At 41.4% G+C, this 14442-nt stretch overlaps 1 protein-coding gene across 2 annotated transcripts; it reads right to left on the bottom strand.

The window, feature by feature from the left end:
• Nucleotides 1-41: 41 nt before the first annotated feature.
• psn2 (Presenilin-2) lies at nt 42-13710 on the bottom strand. 2 transcript variants are annotated; one of them, XM_045690430.1, is made up of 11 exons: nt 13575-13710; nt 13062-13236; nt 12434-12654; nt 11460-11601; nt 11177-11244; nt 7616-7836; nt 6924-7022; nt 6219-6287; nt 3285-3407; nt 2844-2959; nt 42-1838 (listed from the first exon to the last, which is right to left on the bottom strand). In XM_045690430.1, exons 1-11 carry the CDS (start codon nt 13595-13597, stop codon nt 1683-1685), a joined length of 1413 nt encoding a protein of 470 aa, XP_045546386.1. In that variant the 5' UTR covers nt 13598-13710; the 3' UTR covers nt 42-1682. The 2 variants fall into 2 exon arrangements, with proteins under 2 accessions (XP_045546386.1, NP_001133459.1); NM_001139987.1 differs by having other exon boundaries at nt 1156-1838; nt 13062-13226; nt 13575-13682.
• Between the last annotated feature and the right edge of the window lie 732 nt (nt 13711-14442).

Here is a 14442-nt window from a genome sequence, read left to right on the forward strand (position 1 = left end):
TATTGCACACCACAATGAAAAAAGTACAAAAAAAGAATCCATCAAGAGTACTTCATTTAGGTGTATTAAGATAAAATGTTACACCATTATTACATTCTATAAAATATATATTTTCAATATAAAGACTACGCATTCCAAACAGCAGACCAGTATTTTACTACCAGCAAGTTGGTCTTCAGTGAGCAGTTAGAAACTAGACTGCAATACAAACTGATAAACAGAAAACATCAGTTTGGATTTCAGGCTAGTTAGGACCAGCATGCTTCATGTTTGTTTGAGCACCCCGGGATAATGTTTCCCCTATGTACAGATCTAGCATCAGCCTCTCCCCAATCCTAAACTTAATCATTAGTGGGGAAATGCAAAACTGACCCAAGATCAGCGTCTATGGGCAACATCACCCTACACCTTTTGGCGCCCTCCTTCACAATACATGGTAACTCTGCAGCAATTAGCAAACTGGAGTATGCTTTGACTTCCATTTGGATTTTTTTTTTTAAAGATTAGAAAATAAAAAAATGTTAAGTTAAATAATTTCCTACGAGTCATACAAGATTGAATCAATTGTTGAACAGAGTGCCTCAAACAAAACTTTCATTTTAATCTATGCTTGTTCTATTTATTTAATTCACTTATTTACAGAAGGGCAATAGGGGGTTGGAATCTTGATACCTCATTCATCAAGTAAAAACTACTCTCGAAGTGAAGCCCTAAAATATATTTGACATTTTGGGTTTCTGCTTTCTCTAGACATTAAAAGCTCCCATGCAGTCTTAATGTAATTTTTAAATCACTGTCTAATAAATTACTGTTTTATTTTATGAAAATAACACAAAATACACTCCGTGACCTCAATGCCTGTCTGCCTGCTTTATATAGCAAGCCACAGGATTCACTCTGTTGGAACGAACCATTTTTGGTCAGAATAATCAGATCAGATTGTGATGTCATGCTGTGGGCCAAAAACTCCATCCCACCTGAACAGGCTGAAATTCCAGGTGTAAAATAAATAAAAACTCTTACACTAAGAAAGGCATCATTATCATTTTCACAATTTCAGAGTTATTTTGAACTCAAACTGAAAATATAAAAAAATTGGAAAATCAAGTTTCGGACTGCACTGCCCCTTTAAAAACCAGTAGCCTTGAGCAGATATTTGAGGGGGAATTGATTTTAATGGATCACTGCAGTATGTTTTGACTGTTCAAGTTACCACTTCACTTGTGATCTATTGAAGTTCGAGTGCCAAGTTATCCTCAAAATAACCCAAAGTTGGTTGAGTGGAACATAAATGCCTAATTCAAATTGATCTATAGTGAGTAATAACAAATGTGATTTCTCCTGATAATTCACAATGTCCTGTTTCTGACCTGCATCTTATTGAAATTGACCTATCTAATGAGAAGAAACAACTTGACGCCATCCTATATCTGGAAAATAAGAACTGAGACAGACCGATACACCCGTCTTGTATCACTGAACATCTGCCACATGAAACAATCCTAGATGCATTTTACCCTCATTTGTGGTGACCTGTTAGCAAAATATACGCAATCTGATTAAAAAGCATTATAGTCCCCCCAATCAAATCCTTGCTCACAGACTACCATTGGTGGAAAACACGAGACCAGGCGTGGGGGGAAAAAAATTGTTGTGCGTTCCATTGACCCCCAGACGGGAAGTCAGATGTAGAACTGGTGGGCAGCAAGGTTGTCCATAAAGGGGCGGACCAGGTTGTCTGTAGAGAAGTAGAAGACCAGGCCAAAGGTGATGGAGATAGGGAGAGCTGGGAGGGCCTTCTTGAATATGGCCAGCAGCAGAAGAGTAAGGCAGAGTCCCTGTGAGACACAGAAGGGGTCATTAAAGAACATTTCAAATCCACAAATGGGCCACATTTGGTGCTTTATCATACAATTTTTAGGGCTCTCTCAGCTTAGCCACCACACTAAATAGGCTAGCAATCGACACCCATTCCAAAGTTTCTGCTGAAACTACCTTTCTAGTTTACTATGAGTATGCTTATCTTGAACATTCGTTCAGACATGCAACTGAACAGTTAAACATACATAAATACAATTGGAAAAAACAAATAAAGTTATTCACTATAATTTTAGGCTCACTCTTTAAGCCATCCTGCACAATCAATGAACCAACAGCATCACCTAGGCCTATACTTTCACTCCCAGTCTCATGGATAGAACGTTTGGAGTGTAGAATAAGGTAACCAATCCATCCAGTATGCATAATAATAATAATAATAATAATAATAATAATAATAATCCACACTCATAGGTGATTACTAGAATTTGTGTTATTTCAGATTACAGGTTAGACCACTTTTGTACCAAAGACATCTAAATCATTTTTTAAATGTATAATATGCAGTAGACTGTATTGTATAATGGGGGGGGGCATGGGCTCATATATAGGCCTATGGATAAGCGCTAATAAGCTTATGGGTGTTTTGAATTAATCATCACCTTAGAAAGTGCTATCCACATTGAAACAACATCCGCAAAGACTGTTTTCCACTCAGTTTCAACCTGTTGTTGAACTTCACAGTGAGGTGAGTTTTAAAAGCACGATGCTGTTTTGATGATAGGTGTTTGATGTGATTTTACATTGATGTCAGAGTGGTTAGAGGGACAATAGAGCCCTGAGTACCAGGCCATTAGCAACCTGATGGTCATTAGCGAGTTGAATGCTACCAATGCATGTCCAAAGTGCATAAAAGGAGATTACTTAATGGTCACGTGGAATTCTACTGCGGTCATGACTCATGACTGCCGGTGTGGCGGTAATACGGCCACCGCAACAGCCCTAGGTCTGACTGCAACACTCACTATGAGAATGGCCACGAAGCAGGCCAGCGTGGTGTTCCAGTCTCCTCCGGTGGCGGCAGCCTTCCCCACCAGCACACTGTAGAAGATGAAGTCCCCCAGTCCCAGCTTGACTCCTCCTGCAGATTATACCACACGACAGCATGTCCATTTGGATTAGTTTCACACCATAAGAAACCACATTTATTACAAAATTCTAAAAATAACTGAGGAACATTTTTTTTGCTACAGGAGATGTTTGTCCAATCCCCAATCAACCCCTAGAACCCTACCCCCTATGCATTTGTGGAGATCTGAAAGGATTGGCTAGAAATGGCAAATGGCTGCATTTTGATAGGCTTGGTGTAATATTCAACACCATTGCTTACACCTATCCGATCCTTTCAGATCCTGTGCCTAAGGGGTAGGGGCTAGTGGTTGATTTAGGATTCAGAAAGTGCTCACGGTCTTCCTCGTCTAGGTCATCCTCGGTTGAGTAGGACCTGTTCATCCCAGAGGACACTTGAGTCTCTGGCTCCACCCAGTCTCTCGCCAGGGCGCTGCCCTCACTCTGATGTGCCTCCTCATCTGAGGAACCAAAAATGGCAAAAGTTTACTCATTTTAAGTCCTGCATTCAAATCTACAGTGCACTCATCCAAAAAAACATTACAAATGTGAAACTGTTGAAACCATAGACACACACACACACACACACACACGTTGAAGTTGGAAGTTTACATACGAGTTTTAATGACTCCAACCTAAGTGTTTTTCAACCATTCCCCAAATTTCTTGTTAATTAACAAACTATAGTTTTGGCAGTCGGTTAGGACATCTACTTTGTGCATGACACAAGTAATTTTTCCAACAATTGTTTACAGACAGAATATTTCACTGTATCACAATTCCAGTGGGTCAGAAGTTTACATACACTAAGTTGACTGTGCCTTTAAACAGCTTGGAAAATTCCAGAAAATTATGTCATGGCTTTAGAAGCTTCTGATAGGCTAATTGACATAATTTGAGTCAATGGGAGGTGTACCTGTGGATGTATTTCAAGGCCTACCTTCAAACTCAGTGCCTCTTTGCTTGACATCATGGGAAAATCAAAAGATATCAGGAATTGTGAAAAACTGAGTTTAAATGTATTTGGCTAAGGTGTATGTAAACTTCTGACTTCATACATACATACATACATACATACAAGTCGGAAGTTTACATACACCTTAGCCAAATACATTTAAAAACTCAGTTTCACAATTCCTGACATTCAAGCCTAGTAAAGATTCCCTGTTTTAGGTCAGTTAGGATCACCACTTTATTTTAAGAATGTGAAATGACAGAATAATAGGAGAGAGAAGGATTTATTTCAGCTTTTATTTCTTCACATTCCCAGTGGGTCAGAAGTTGACATACACTCAATTAGTATTTGGTAGCATTGCCTTTAAATTGTTTAACTTGGGTCAAACATGTCGGGTAGCCTCCCACAAAGTTGGGTGAATTTTGGCCCATTCCTCCTGACAGAGCTGCTGTAAGTGAGTCAGGTTTGTAGGCCTCCTTGCTCGCTCATGCTTTTTCAGTTCTGCCCACAAATTTTCTATGGGATTGAGGTCAGGGCTTTGTGATGGCCACTCCAATACCTTGACTTTGTTGTCCTTAAGCCATTTTGCCACAACTTTGGAAGTATGCTTGGGGTCATTGTCCATTTGGAAGACCCATTTGCGACGAAGCTTTAACTTCCTGACTGATGTTTTGAGATGTTGCTTCAATATATCGACAATTTTCCTTCCTCATGATGCCATCTATTTTGTGAAGTGCACCAGTCCCTCCTGCAGCAAAGCACCCCCACAACATGATGCTGCCACACCCGTCCTTCACGGTTGGGATGGTGTTCTTTGGCTTGCAAGCCTCTCCCTTTTTCCTCCAAACATAATGATAGTCATTATGGCCAAACAGTTCTATTTTTGTTTCATTCGACCAAAGGACATTTCTCCAAAAAGTACGATCTTTGTCCGGCTAGATTCTCAATTGGATTGAGGTCTGGGCTTTGACTTGGCCATTCCAAGACATTTAAATGTTTCCCATTATTAAACCACTCGAGTGTTGCTTTAGCAGTATGCTTAGGGTCATTGTCCTGCTGGAAGGTGAACCTCCATCCCAGTCTCAAATCTCTGGAAGACAAACAGGTTTCCCTCAAGAATTTCCCTGTATTTAGCGCCAACCATCATTCCTTCAATTCTGATCAGTTTTCCAGTCCCTGCCGATGAAAAACATCCCCACAGCATGATGCCGCCACCACCATGCTTTACTGTGGAGAAGGTGTTCTCGGGGTGATGAGGTGTTGGGTTTGCGCCAGACACTGCGTTTTCCTTGATGGCCAAAAAGCAAAATTTTAGTCTCATCTGACCAGAGTACCTTCTTCCATATGTTTGGGGAGTCTCCCACATGCCTTTTGGCAAACACCAAACGTTTTTTCTTATTTTTTTCTTTAAGCAGTGGCTTTTTTCTGGCCACTTTTACGTAAAGCCCAGGTCTATGGAGTGTACGGCTTAAAGTGGTCCTATGGACCGATACTCCAATCTCCACTGTGGAGCTTTGCAGCTCCTTCAGGGTTATCTTTGGTCTCTTTGTTGCCTCTCTAATTAATGCCCTCCTTGCTTGGTCCGTGAGTTTTGGTGGGTGGCCCTCTCTTGTCAGGTTTGTTGTAGTGCCATATTCTTTCCATTTTTTAATAATGGATTTAAATGGTGCTCTGTGGGATGTTCAAAGTTTCGGATATTTTTTTTGAACCCAACCATGATCTGTACTTCTTCACAACTTCGTCCCTAACCTGTTTGGAGAGCTCCTTGTTCTTCATGGTGCTGCTTGCTTGGTGGTGCCCTTTGCTTAGTGGTGTTGCAGACTCTGGTGCCTTTCAGAACAAGTGTATATATAGTTAAATAAAGTCCACCTGTGTGCAATCTAACTAATTATGTGACTTCTGAAGGTAATTGGTTGCACCAGATCTTATTTAGGGGCTTCATAGCAAAGGGGGTGAATACATATGCACGCACCACTTTAATTCTTTTTTTTTTTTTTTAAATAGTTATTTTTTTCCATTTCACTTCACCAATTTTGACTATTTTGTGTATGTCCATTACATGAAATCCAAATGAAAATCAATTTCAATTACAGGTTGTAATGAAACAAAATAGGAAAAACGCCAAGGGGGGTGAATACTTTTGCAAGGCACTAATATATATACTTTTGCAAGGCACTAATAAATAAATAAATAAATAAATAAATATATATACACACATACATACATACATACATATACACACACATAGTTGAGACTAGGAACAAACTGAGCATTGTTAAAGCCAAAGGGTTATAAGCAGAAATTTGACAAAACGTACCTGTATCTTGATTTGTGGGCTCTGCATTTCTTGCTGGGTTGGCCATCCCAACCATCCATATCATGGCAGCTAAAAATAAATTAAAGTCCTATTAGTAAACTGGTGCAATTCTGCAAGACTCATAATTTTGGTCGAAAGGCATCCTTATGGAAGGAAATTACGAACCATACCAAAGGCTCGAGAACCAACTCAAAGAAACCGAACAGACATTTTGGTCAAATCTGAATTGAACTAAAACAAACACACATAAAGGGCCCCCGTGCACCAAGACAAGGAGCCGCTGCTTTGCATGATGCCTATTCCCTCAGAGTTGGGTCGTGTTCATTATGTGCCCTTAAGCAAAGCACATAACCCTAAATTACTCCAGATGATAATGGCAGACTGTGGCCATGACCACACTCTCGAGGGTGTCTCAGGGGGAATAGGGAGATAAAAAATAATAATAAAAAAAAAAAAAAAAAAAAATGACAAATATAAGCGACCAACATAAAAAAATTTTATAGAATTGTAAAAATGAAGAAATGCTCTTATGGTAGCAAAACATGTTTGCAACAAAAAATGTAATGAATTTATTGGACTAATTCAGGTAGGTCTCTTTGTTCTGTTTGAAGAGAATACACCCCCTGAACTTGTTTAACAAGATACACTTTCTGTTGCGAAACAGTTTGCTATGGTGTGCCCCAATGTACAAAACCTTGTACTTACATGAATATATGAGAGCAGGGAAGATTGGCTCGTTACGCTCCTGTGCGGTCTCTACAAGCATCCTGAGAGGACCTTTAGGGCACAAGACCGCAACCAAATCTGCAAACAAAGGACAGTAGCATGACACAGGAATTTCTGAATGAGCAAAAAAAAAAGTACTGAACTACTGGAGAATGATTGCAACATTTATACATGATGAAATCGCACACTTTTTGACAGATGGTGCTCAGCTAATAGTCGAGGTCTGTACAGCAGCATGATAACTGGTCTACCATCACAGTTAAAAAGAAGCGTCAATTTAACACCTATGCCATTAAATCAAAGGTCCCGTCCAGAAACAACCTGTAGTCTCTACCCCTCTTGGCTATTCACAAAGACCTGAAAGGAATAGATAGGTATACGGAATTGGATAGTACATTCACCTTACACTGGCATAGGCTAGTTGGAATTTATACCCATCCAAGGACCTTGCACCACCAAATCTTCTACATTTCTAGACAAAAGATGGAACCTCCACCTTGTCTAGGGATATGCTAAGTGGAAATTATTATCTATCAAGGTCCTTATATCTATCCAATCGTTTCAAATCACCTCAGTGTCGAGACTAGAGACTAAATTGCTAGGGGTTGTTTCCAGATGATGCCAGACAGTATAAACCAACAGCAAAATGTAGTCTGAGCCCTCCTACTCACCGTAGACAGAGATGGCTCCCAGGATGACCCAGGCGGACCACTCGGGCAGGTACTTGATGAACACCAGGGCCATGAGGGCCGAGATGGCGATGAGGTAGGCCTGCTGCAGCTGCAGAGGCCCCTTCCAGTGTATACAGATCATTCCTACTGCCCCAAAGTTCCAGATGATCATGGCTACTGTGGGGTAATCCATGGCCAAGTTGTAGGTTTTAAATACCTCCCTGGATAGGAGGAGAGAGACCTGTCAAATCGAACTTAATGTAAAGTGCATTCAAACCTCAAACCGCTTTACAGACAAGGGATGCATCTCAATGATCACTAGTGGCTTCCTTTCCTCACCTCCTATCCTTCATCCATAGTGATCTGAGTAGGACAGATGAATACCCTTCCTTTCCTCTGTACTATCTTTTAAGATGAGGAATTCACATTAAACTGTTGAGATGCTCCCATCCAGAGTGTGAACTGAGTAATTAGAATGCTTCTTTGATGTACAGTACCAGTCAAAAGTTTAGACACACCTGCTCAAAGGTTTATCTTTATTTTTACTATTTTCTACATTGTAGAATAATAGTGAAGACTATGAAATACGAAACTATGAAATAACACATATGGAATCGTGAAGTAACCCCCAAAAAAGTGTTAAACAAATCAAAATCTATATTTTGTGTTTTAGATTCTTCAAAGTAGCCACCCTCTGCACGCTCTTGGCATTCACTCAACCGACTTCATGAGGAATGCTTTTCCAACAGTCTTGAAGGAGTTCCCACATATGCTGAGCACTTGTTGGCTGCTTTTCCATCACTCTGCGGTCCAACTCATCCCAAACCATCTCAATTGGGTTGAGGTTGGGTGATTGTGGAGGCCAGGTCATCTGATGCAGCACTCCATCACTCTCCTTCTTGGTCAAATAGCCCTTACACAGCCTGGAGGTGTTTTGGGTCATTGTCCTGTTGAAAAACAAATGATAAGCCCAAACCAGATGGGATGGTGCATCTCTGCAGAATGCTGTGGTAGCCATGCTGGTTAAGTGTGCCTTGAATTCTAAATAAATCACAGACAGTGTCACCAGCAAAGCACCCCCACACCTCCTCCATGCTTCACGGTGGGAACCACACATGTGGAGATCATCCGTTCACCGACTCTGCTTCTCACAAAGACACAGCAGTTGCAACCAAAAATCTCGAATTTGAACTTTGAACAAAGGACAGAGTTCCACCGGTCTAATGTCCATTGCTCATGTTTCTTGGCCCAAGCAAGTCTCTTCTTCTTATTAGTGTCCTTTAGTAGTGGTTTCGTTGAAGCAATTTGACCATGAAGGCCGGATTCACGCAATCTCCTCTGAACAGTTGATGTTGAGATGTGTCTGTTACTTGAACTCTGAAGCATTTATTTGGGCTGCAATTTGATGCTGGTAACTCTAATGAACTTATCCTCTTCAGCAGAGGTAACTCTGGGTCTTCCTTACCTGTGGTGGTCCTCATGAGAGCCAGTTTCATCACAGCGCTAGATGGTTTTTGCAACTGCACTTTTTATTTTTTTTATTTTTATTTTACCGTTATTTAACCAGGTAAGTTGACTGAGAACACACTCATTTACAGCAACGACCTGGGGAATAGTTACAGGAGAGAAGGGGGGGGGATAAAAGAGCCAATTGTAAGCTGGGGATGATTAGGTGACCATGATGGTATGCTGGACAGCTTGGGAATTTAGCCAGGACACCGGGGTTAACACCCCTACTCTTACGATAAGTGCCATGGGATCTTTAATGACCTCAGAGAGTCAGGACACCCGTTTAACGCCCCATCCGAAAGATGGCACCCTACACAGGGCAGTGTCTGGGGCATTGGGATATGTTTTTTAGACCAGAGGAAAGAGTGCCTCCTACTGGCCCTCCAACACAACTTCCAGCAGCATCTGGTCTCCCATCCAGGGACTGACCAGGACCAACCCTGCTTAGCTTCAGAAGCAAGCCAGCAGTAGGATGCAGGGTAAAGAAATGTTCAAAGTTCCTGGAATTTTCCGGCTTGACTGACCTTCATGTCTTAAAGTAATGATTGACTGTCATTTCTCTTTGCTTATTTGAGATGTTCTTGCCATAATATGGACTTGGTATTTTACCAAATAGGGCTATTTTCTGTATACCACCCCTATCTTGTCACAACACATCTAAATGGCTCAAACGCATCAAGGAGGAAAAAATTCCACAAATGAACTTAACAAAGCACACCTAATTAATTTAAATGCATTCCAGGTGACTACCTCATGAAGCTGGTTGAGAGAATGCCAAGATTGTGCAAAGCTGTCATCAAGACAAAGGCTGGCTACTTTGAAGAATCTCAAATATAACATTTTGATTTGTTTAACACTTTTTTGGTTACTACATGATTCCATTGGTGTTATTTCATAGTTTTGATGTCTTCACTATTATTCTAAAATGTAGAAATAGTCAAAATAAAAATAAAAACTAGAATGAGTAGGTGTTTCCAAACTTGACTGGTACTATAAGTGAAGACAGTGGGGTTCTCTGGCCCAGGGACTAAGGTGATCTTTCAGACCGGTCAGACAGTTCTTTAAATAACAAAAGCTGAGGGGGGGAGAAGTTTGAGCCAACAAAGTTACTTAATACACTAGTGTGGTGGAAATTTCTTTAAGGCAATATTTTTGGGAAAATTGTCAATAACCACAGAGAAAAGTAGCATCAAAATACTGATGGATTCTGGGTACTAACTTGGGATAGGGTTAATTATCAGGTATCCTGTTGAAATGTTGAGTGATTAGGTTTAGAGAACCAGAAGTTAATGGTTATCTGTAGGAGGAAGGTATATGCGTGTGCAATTAAGCTTGGAATGTGCTGAGTGTAGGGAAAACGATCACGTGGCAGCATTGACAAGGGGAGAGAGCCATGGATTAGTGATGAAGGGGGTCGAGGTCAGGTCAGGTCACATTAAGGGAGAAAGAAAAGTTTATTACCAGTATCACTTTGTATCTTTATTGCTAGGCAGGAAACTAAGTTGAGCAAAAAGGAGGAGACTCCACCCAAAGTGGGGTACATATACCACAATTATTCGAAACATGTCTTTGTCTGATGCAGCTGTATTGACCCTCTGGGAAGAATATACTTGGTTTGAGCTTTCATAGTGTCCGTCGAGTTTTTAACTCTGAAAATATGTGTTGTTAGGTTCTAATTAACAAGTTCTGCTTCCAACGAAGCAGCAGTATCAGTTCCCCTTGCTGTGTGTATCAATAACACCCGGCTAACGCAAGCATTGTGTGGCCACACACACACACAATTTAACTAGCCCAGAATAACTATAGTGCAGAGAAGCACTTCCAGTTTACTGTCCCAAATGCATATGGTGCGTTGGGGTGTAAAACAAGTGACATCCTATTCCCTATATAGTGCACTACCTTTGACCAGAGCCATGAACTAAGCCTATATAAAGAGCCTATATATTATGAGACAGCCTTCCTGTCCCGCTCTCTCCTCGAAACAACCCACAACAGCAAGGCAACATGATACCATATGGCTGACTACAAACAATTCCAGGGATGTACACTCACCCCAGGTACATGAAGCTGAACCAGAAGAGCAGCATCAGCGAGGACAGGATGAGCCATCCATGAATGAACTAGGATGACACAGAGCATTAGAACACAGCACTCCAAGCTTGGGGCCTGTTCAAGATGTAACGTTACAGAACGTTTAGATAGAAATGTACGGTGTAAAACAACAGATATGATTACCTGTTAGACAGAATGAATAGAGTGGACACAATTCCCTGGTATTCTATCTGCAATGTTTAGAATGTCTCACATTACTGAATACACTCTTGGTCTGTCTCACCTTGTAGCAGCGGTACTTGTAGAGCACGACCAAGAAGATGGTCATGACCACGATGACGCTGATCATGATGATGGTGTTGAGCACCGAGTTGAGCAGCCGCTCGCCCACTGTGTCTGTGTCCTCTGTGAACGGCGTGTAGATCCTAACAGGGCCAGAGTCAAATCAACAATCATGAAAAGCGGCCTGACGCAAATGCTATCCTCCGTGGTGTAGTTTCCCCCTAGGTACAGATCTAGGATCAGCTTCCCCTCCCCCAATCCTAACCTTAACTATTAGACGGGGAAATGTAGAACTGACCTTGGATCAGCATCTAGAGGCAACTTCACTCTAAACCTAATATTATCTACACCTAATATTTATCTCATGAGTGGCCAACCCTCCTTCTCAGATTACTAGCTAGCTACCCTCCTGCAGGATTTTGCTCCAGCCATACTCGAACACACCTTATTCTACAAAATCAGGTTCTGGATTTCAGGCTGTTATAGTAGGGCTGGAGCAAAAGCCTGCACACCCAGTAGCTCCCCATGACCAGAGGGAAGGCTGGCCAACTCTAATTTAGCCTTAGTTCCAGCGAGATAGATATGAATTTAGCTTCTACTAAAGTGTGGGAAAACCTGTCGCATAACATACTCAAGTTATAAAGACTTTCGTGTCTACTAAGTTCTAAGCATGTCAGATCACAGGAAAAGTTCCCTTAAGGTTCTGTCATAAAGATATGCGAGAACCACCTCTTCTCATAATGTCATGCATAGAAGCAGCTCATCTCATATTATCACGCAAAGAAGCATCTCTTCTCATATTACACTGGGTTGTGTTCATTAGGGCACAACAGAAAACGTTTTGAAACGGAACACAAAAATGTGCAATTCTTATTGGACAGGTCCAGGTAGCAGCCCCTCCCCGCTTCTGTCCGTTTTATACCTCGGAACATAACCCAAGCTAGGCTACTAAACAGAAGGAAAAAAAACACTTACAGCTGCTGTCCATTCTTCTCAGTGTAGAAGCTGACCGACTTGATGGTGGCTACGACGACCACCATGCAAAGGGTGACGGGGACGAACAGCATGATGACATGCTTGGCGCCATACTTGAGGGTGAGTTCCTCCTCTTCCTCCAGGTCTACGGGCTCCCGCTCCACGGCACTCCTGTCCAGGCTGGGGGGTTCAGCTGCAGGCTCTGGGGCCACCGGGCGGCGCTGCAAGGTAATGAAGCACTTTCTAGCATTGCTTATTACATCAAAATAGTACATGGTGTGAATAATAGTGTTATTATTGCACTATGAAGGTTTCAACAGAAAATAGCAAGTAGTGGCTGTGATACCCACAGTATATATTCATCACAATCACCACTATCTAAGAGTTGCGGACACTTGATTCAAAGGCTCATTCTCAAGTCATCCTAAATTCCTTGCCGACTTCTCAAAATGCGTTGGGGAGGGTACAGGGAGGGACCTTGGACCATCTCCTCCAATACATTTGCAAAGGAGGTGAGGAGATAGGATACAAGGAATCGCAAAGACCAATTAAGATAGAGCCATTGAATTGATCCAAGGTGTCCCCGCTCTGGGAAGGGCACTTGCCCAACAGTGCAGAGGACACCTACCCTGGGCTCCATGTCTGCAGGCTGGGGTTGGTCAGGGTCTTGTTGGTAAGATGGCACAGAAGGTATCTCGGATGCAACCAGAGCTGTCCTCTCATTGTAAGAATCCTCGTCACTGTCTGAGGTACTCATGGATGGAATGTTAGCGACGGCAGAAGTGGGACACAGCTGCAAAATTCTACAAATTAGTCATGACAAAATTCATTTGCGATGTTATTGACACAAAAAAGAAGAGAAACTGCAACTTTACTGACGCCCAATCATTATAGTTCCGCAGGGACTGACTGGATTATCGAGTACGTTGATGTCGAAAAACGTAGCCTAAAACTACATACATAATTTCAGGATACTCTAACGTTACTGTAGCTAGCTAAAAGGAGGTTTACCGCAATGGCACTACAGTCTGGTATTTAGATCAGTAAAAGTTAGCTTGCTGGCTAGCTAGCAAGAGCATTAGTATAAGAAAAAAAGCTGTACGTTCTATATTAAAGTGAGTTATTAAACGTGTCAAAGTACCTTCTTAATCCACAATTTGACATAAACAAGACCAAGGAAACCGCGTCTGTTCTTGGATGTAAGGAAGAGATTCTGCAATTGCTCTTATCTCTGACGACAAGCAGAACGGCAACAAGGAAGTCATCAGCTGATGCCTGGTGGACCACGTGATCCGTGCTTCTGTAACGTCATTAGACAACTTTTGACTTCAAATACTTTTGCTTTGTAAAAATACAAAAAAAATAATAACCTTAAAAGTAAATATATATATAAAAAATATGTTTATGAAACTTGCAAATACAAGCCACTCATCTTACAGTGCCTATAGAAATTCTACACCCCCTTTCAAATGTTTTGTTGCCTTAAAGCCTGCATTAAAATGTAGCCTTTGAACAAGTTGAGAAAATTCAATGACTTGGTGTTACCTTAGATTGTAAACTGTCATGGTCAAAACATGTAGATTCAATGGTTGTAAAGATGGGGAGAGGTCTGTCCATAGTAAAGAGATGCTCTGCTTTTTTGACAACACACACACACACAAAAAATAACTCCTGCAGGCTCAAGTGCTGCAAAGAAAGACCGAGTTAGGCTGCAGCTGGCCCAGAACAGAGAGGCACTCTTGCTTTTTATTGTAATCGGAGGGCTAATATAAATACTATGCATGCCAGTCTCTCTTGGCTAAGAGTTGAGAAGAGACTGACTGTAACTCTTATTTTTATAAGAAACATTAATGTGCTGAGAATTCCAATTTGTTTACATAGTCAACACAGCACTGACACACACGCTTACCCCACCAGACATGCCACCAGGGGTCTTTTCACAGTCCCCAAATATTGAAAAAATTCAAGAAAGCGTACAGTATTATATAGAGACATTATATGGCACTCCC

This window comes from Salmo salar, chromosome ssa12, assembly GCF_905237065.1.
Source record: "Salmo salar chromosome ssa12, Ssal_v3.1, whole genome shotgun sequence".
Classification (NCBI taxonomy): domain Eukaryota; kingdom Metazoa; phylum Chordata; class Actinopteri; order Salmoniformes; family Salmonidae; genus Salmo; species Salmo salar.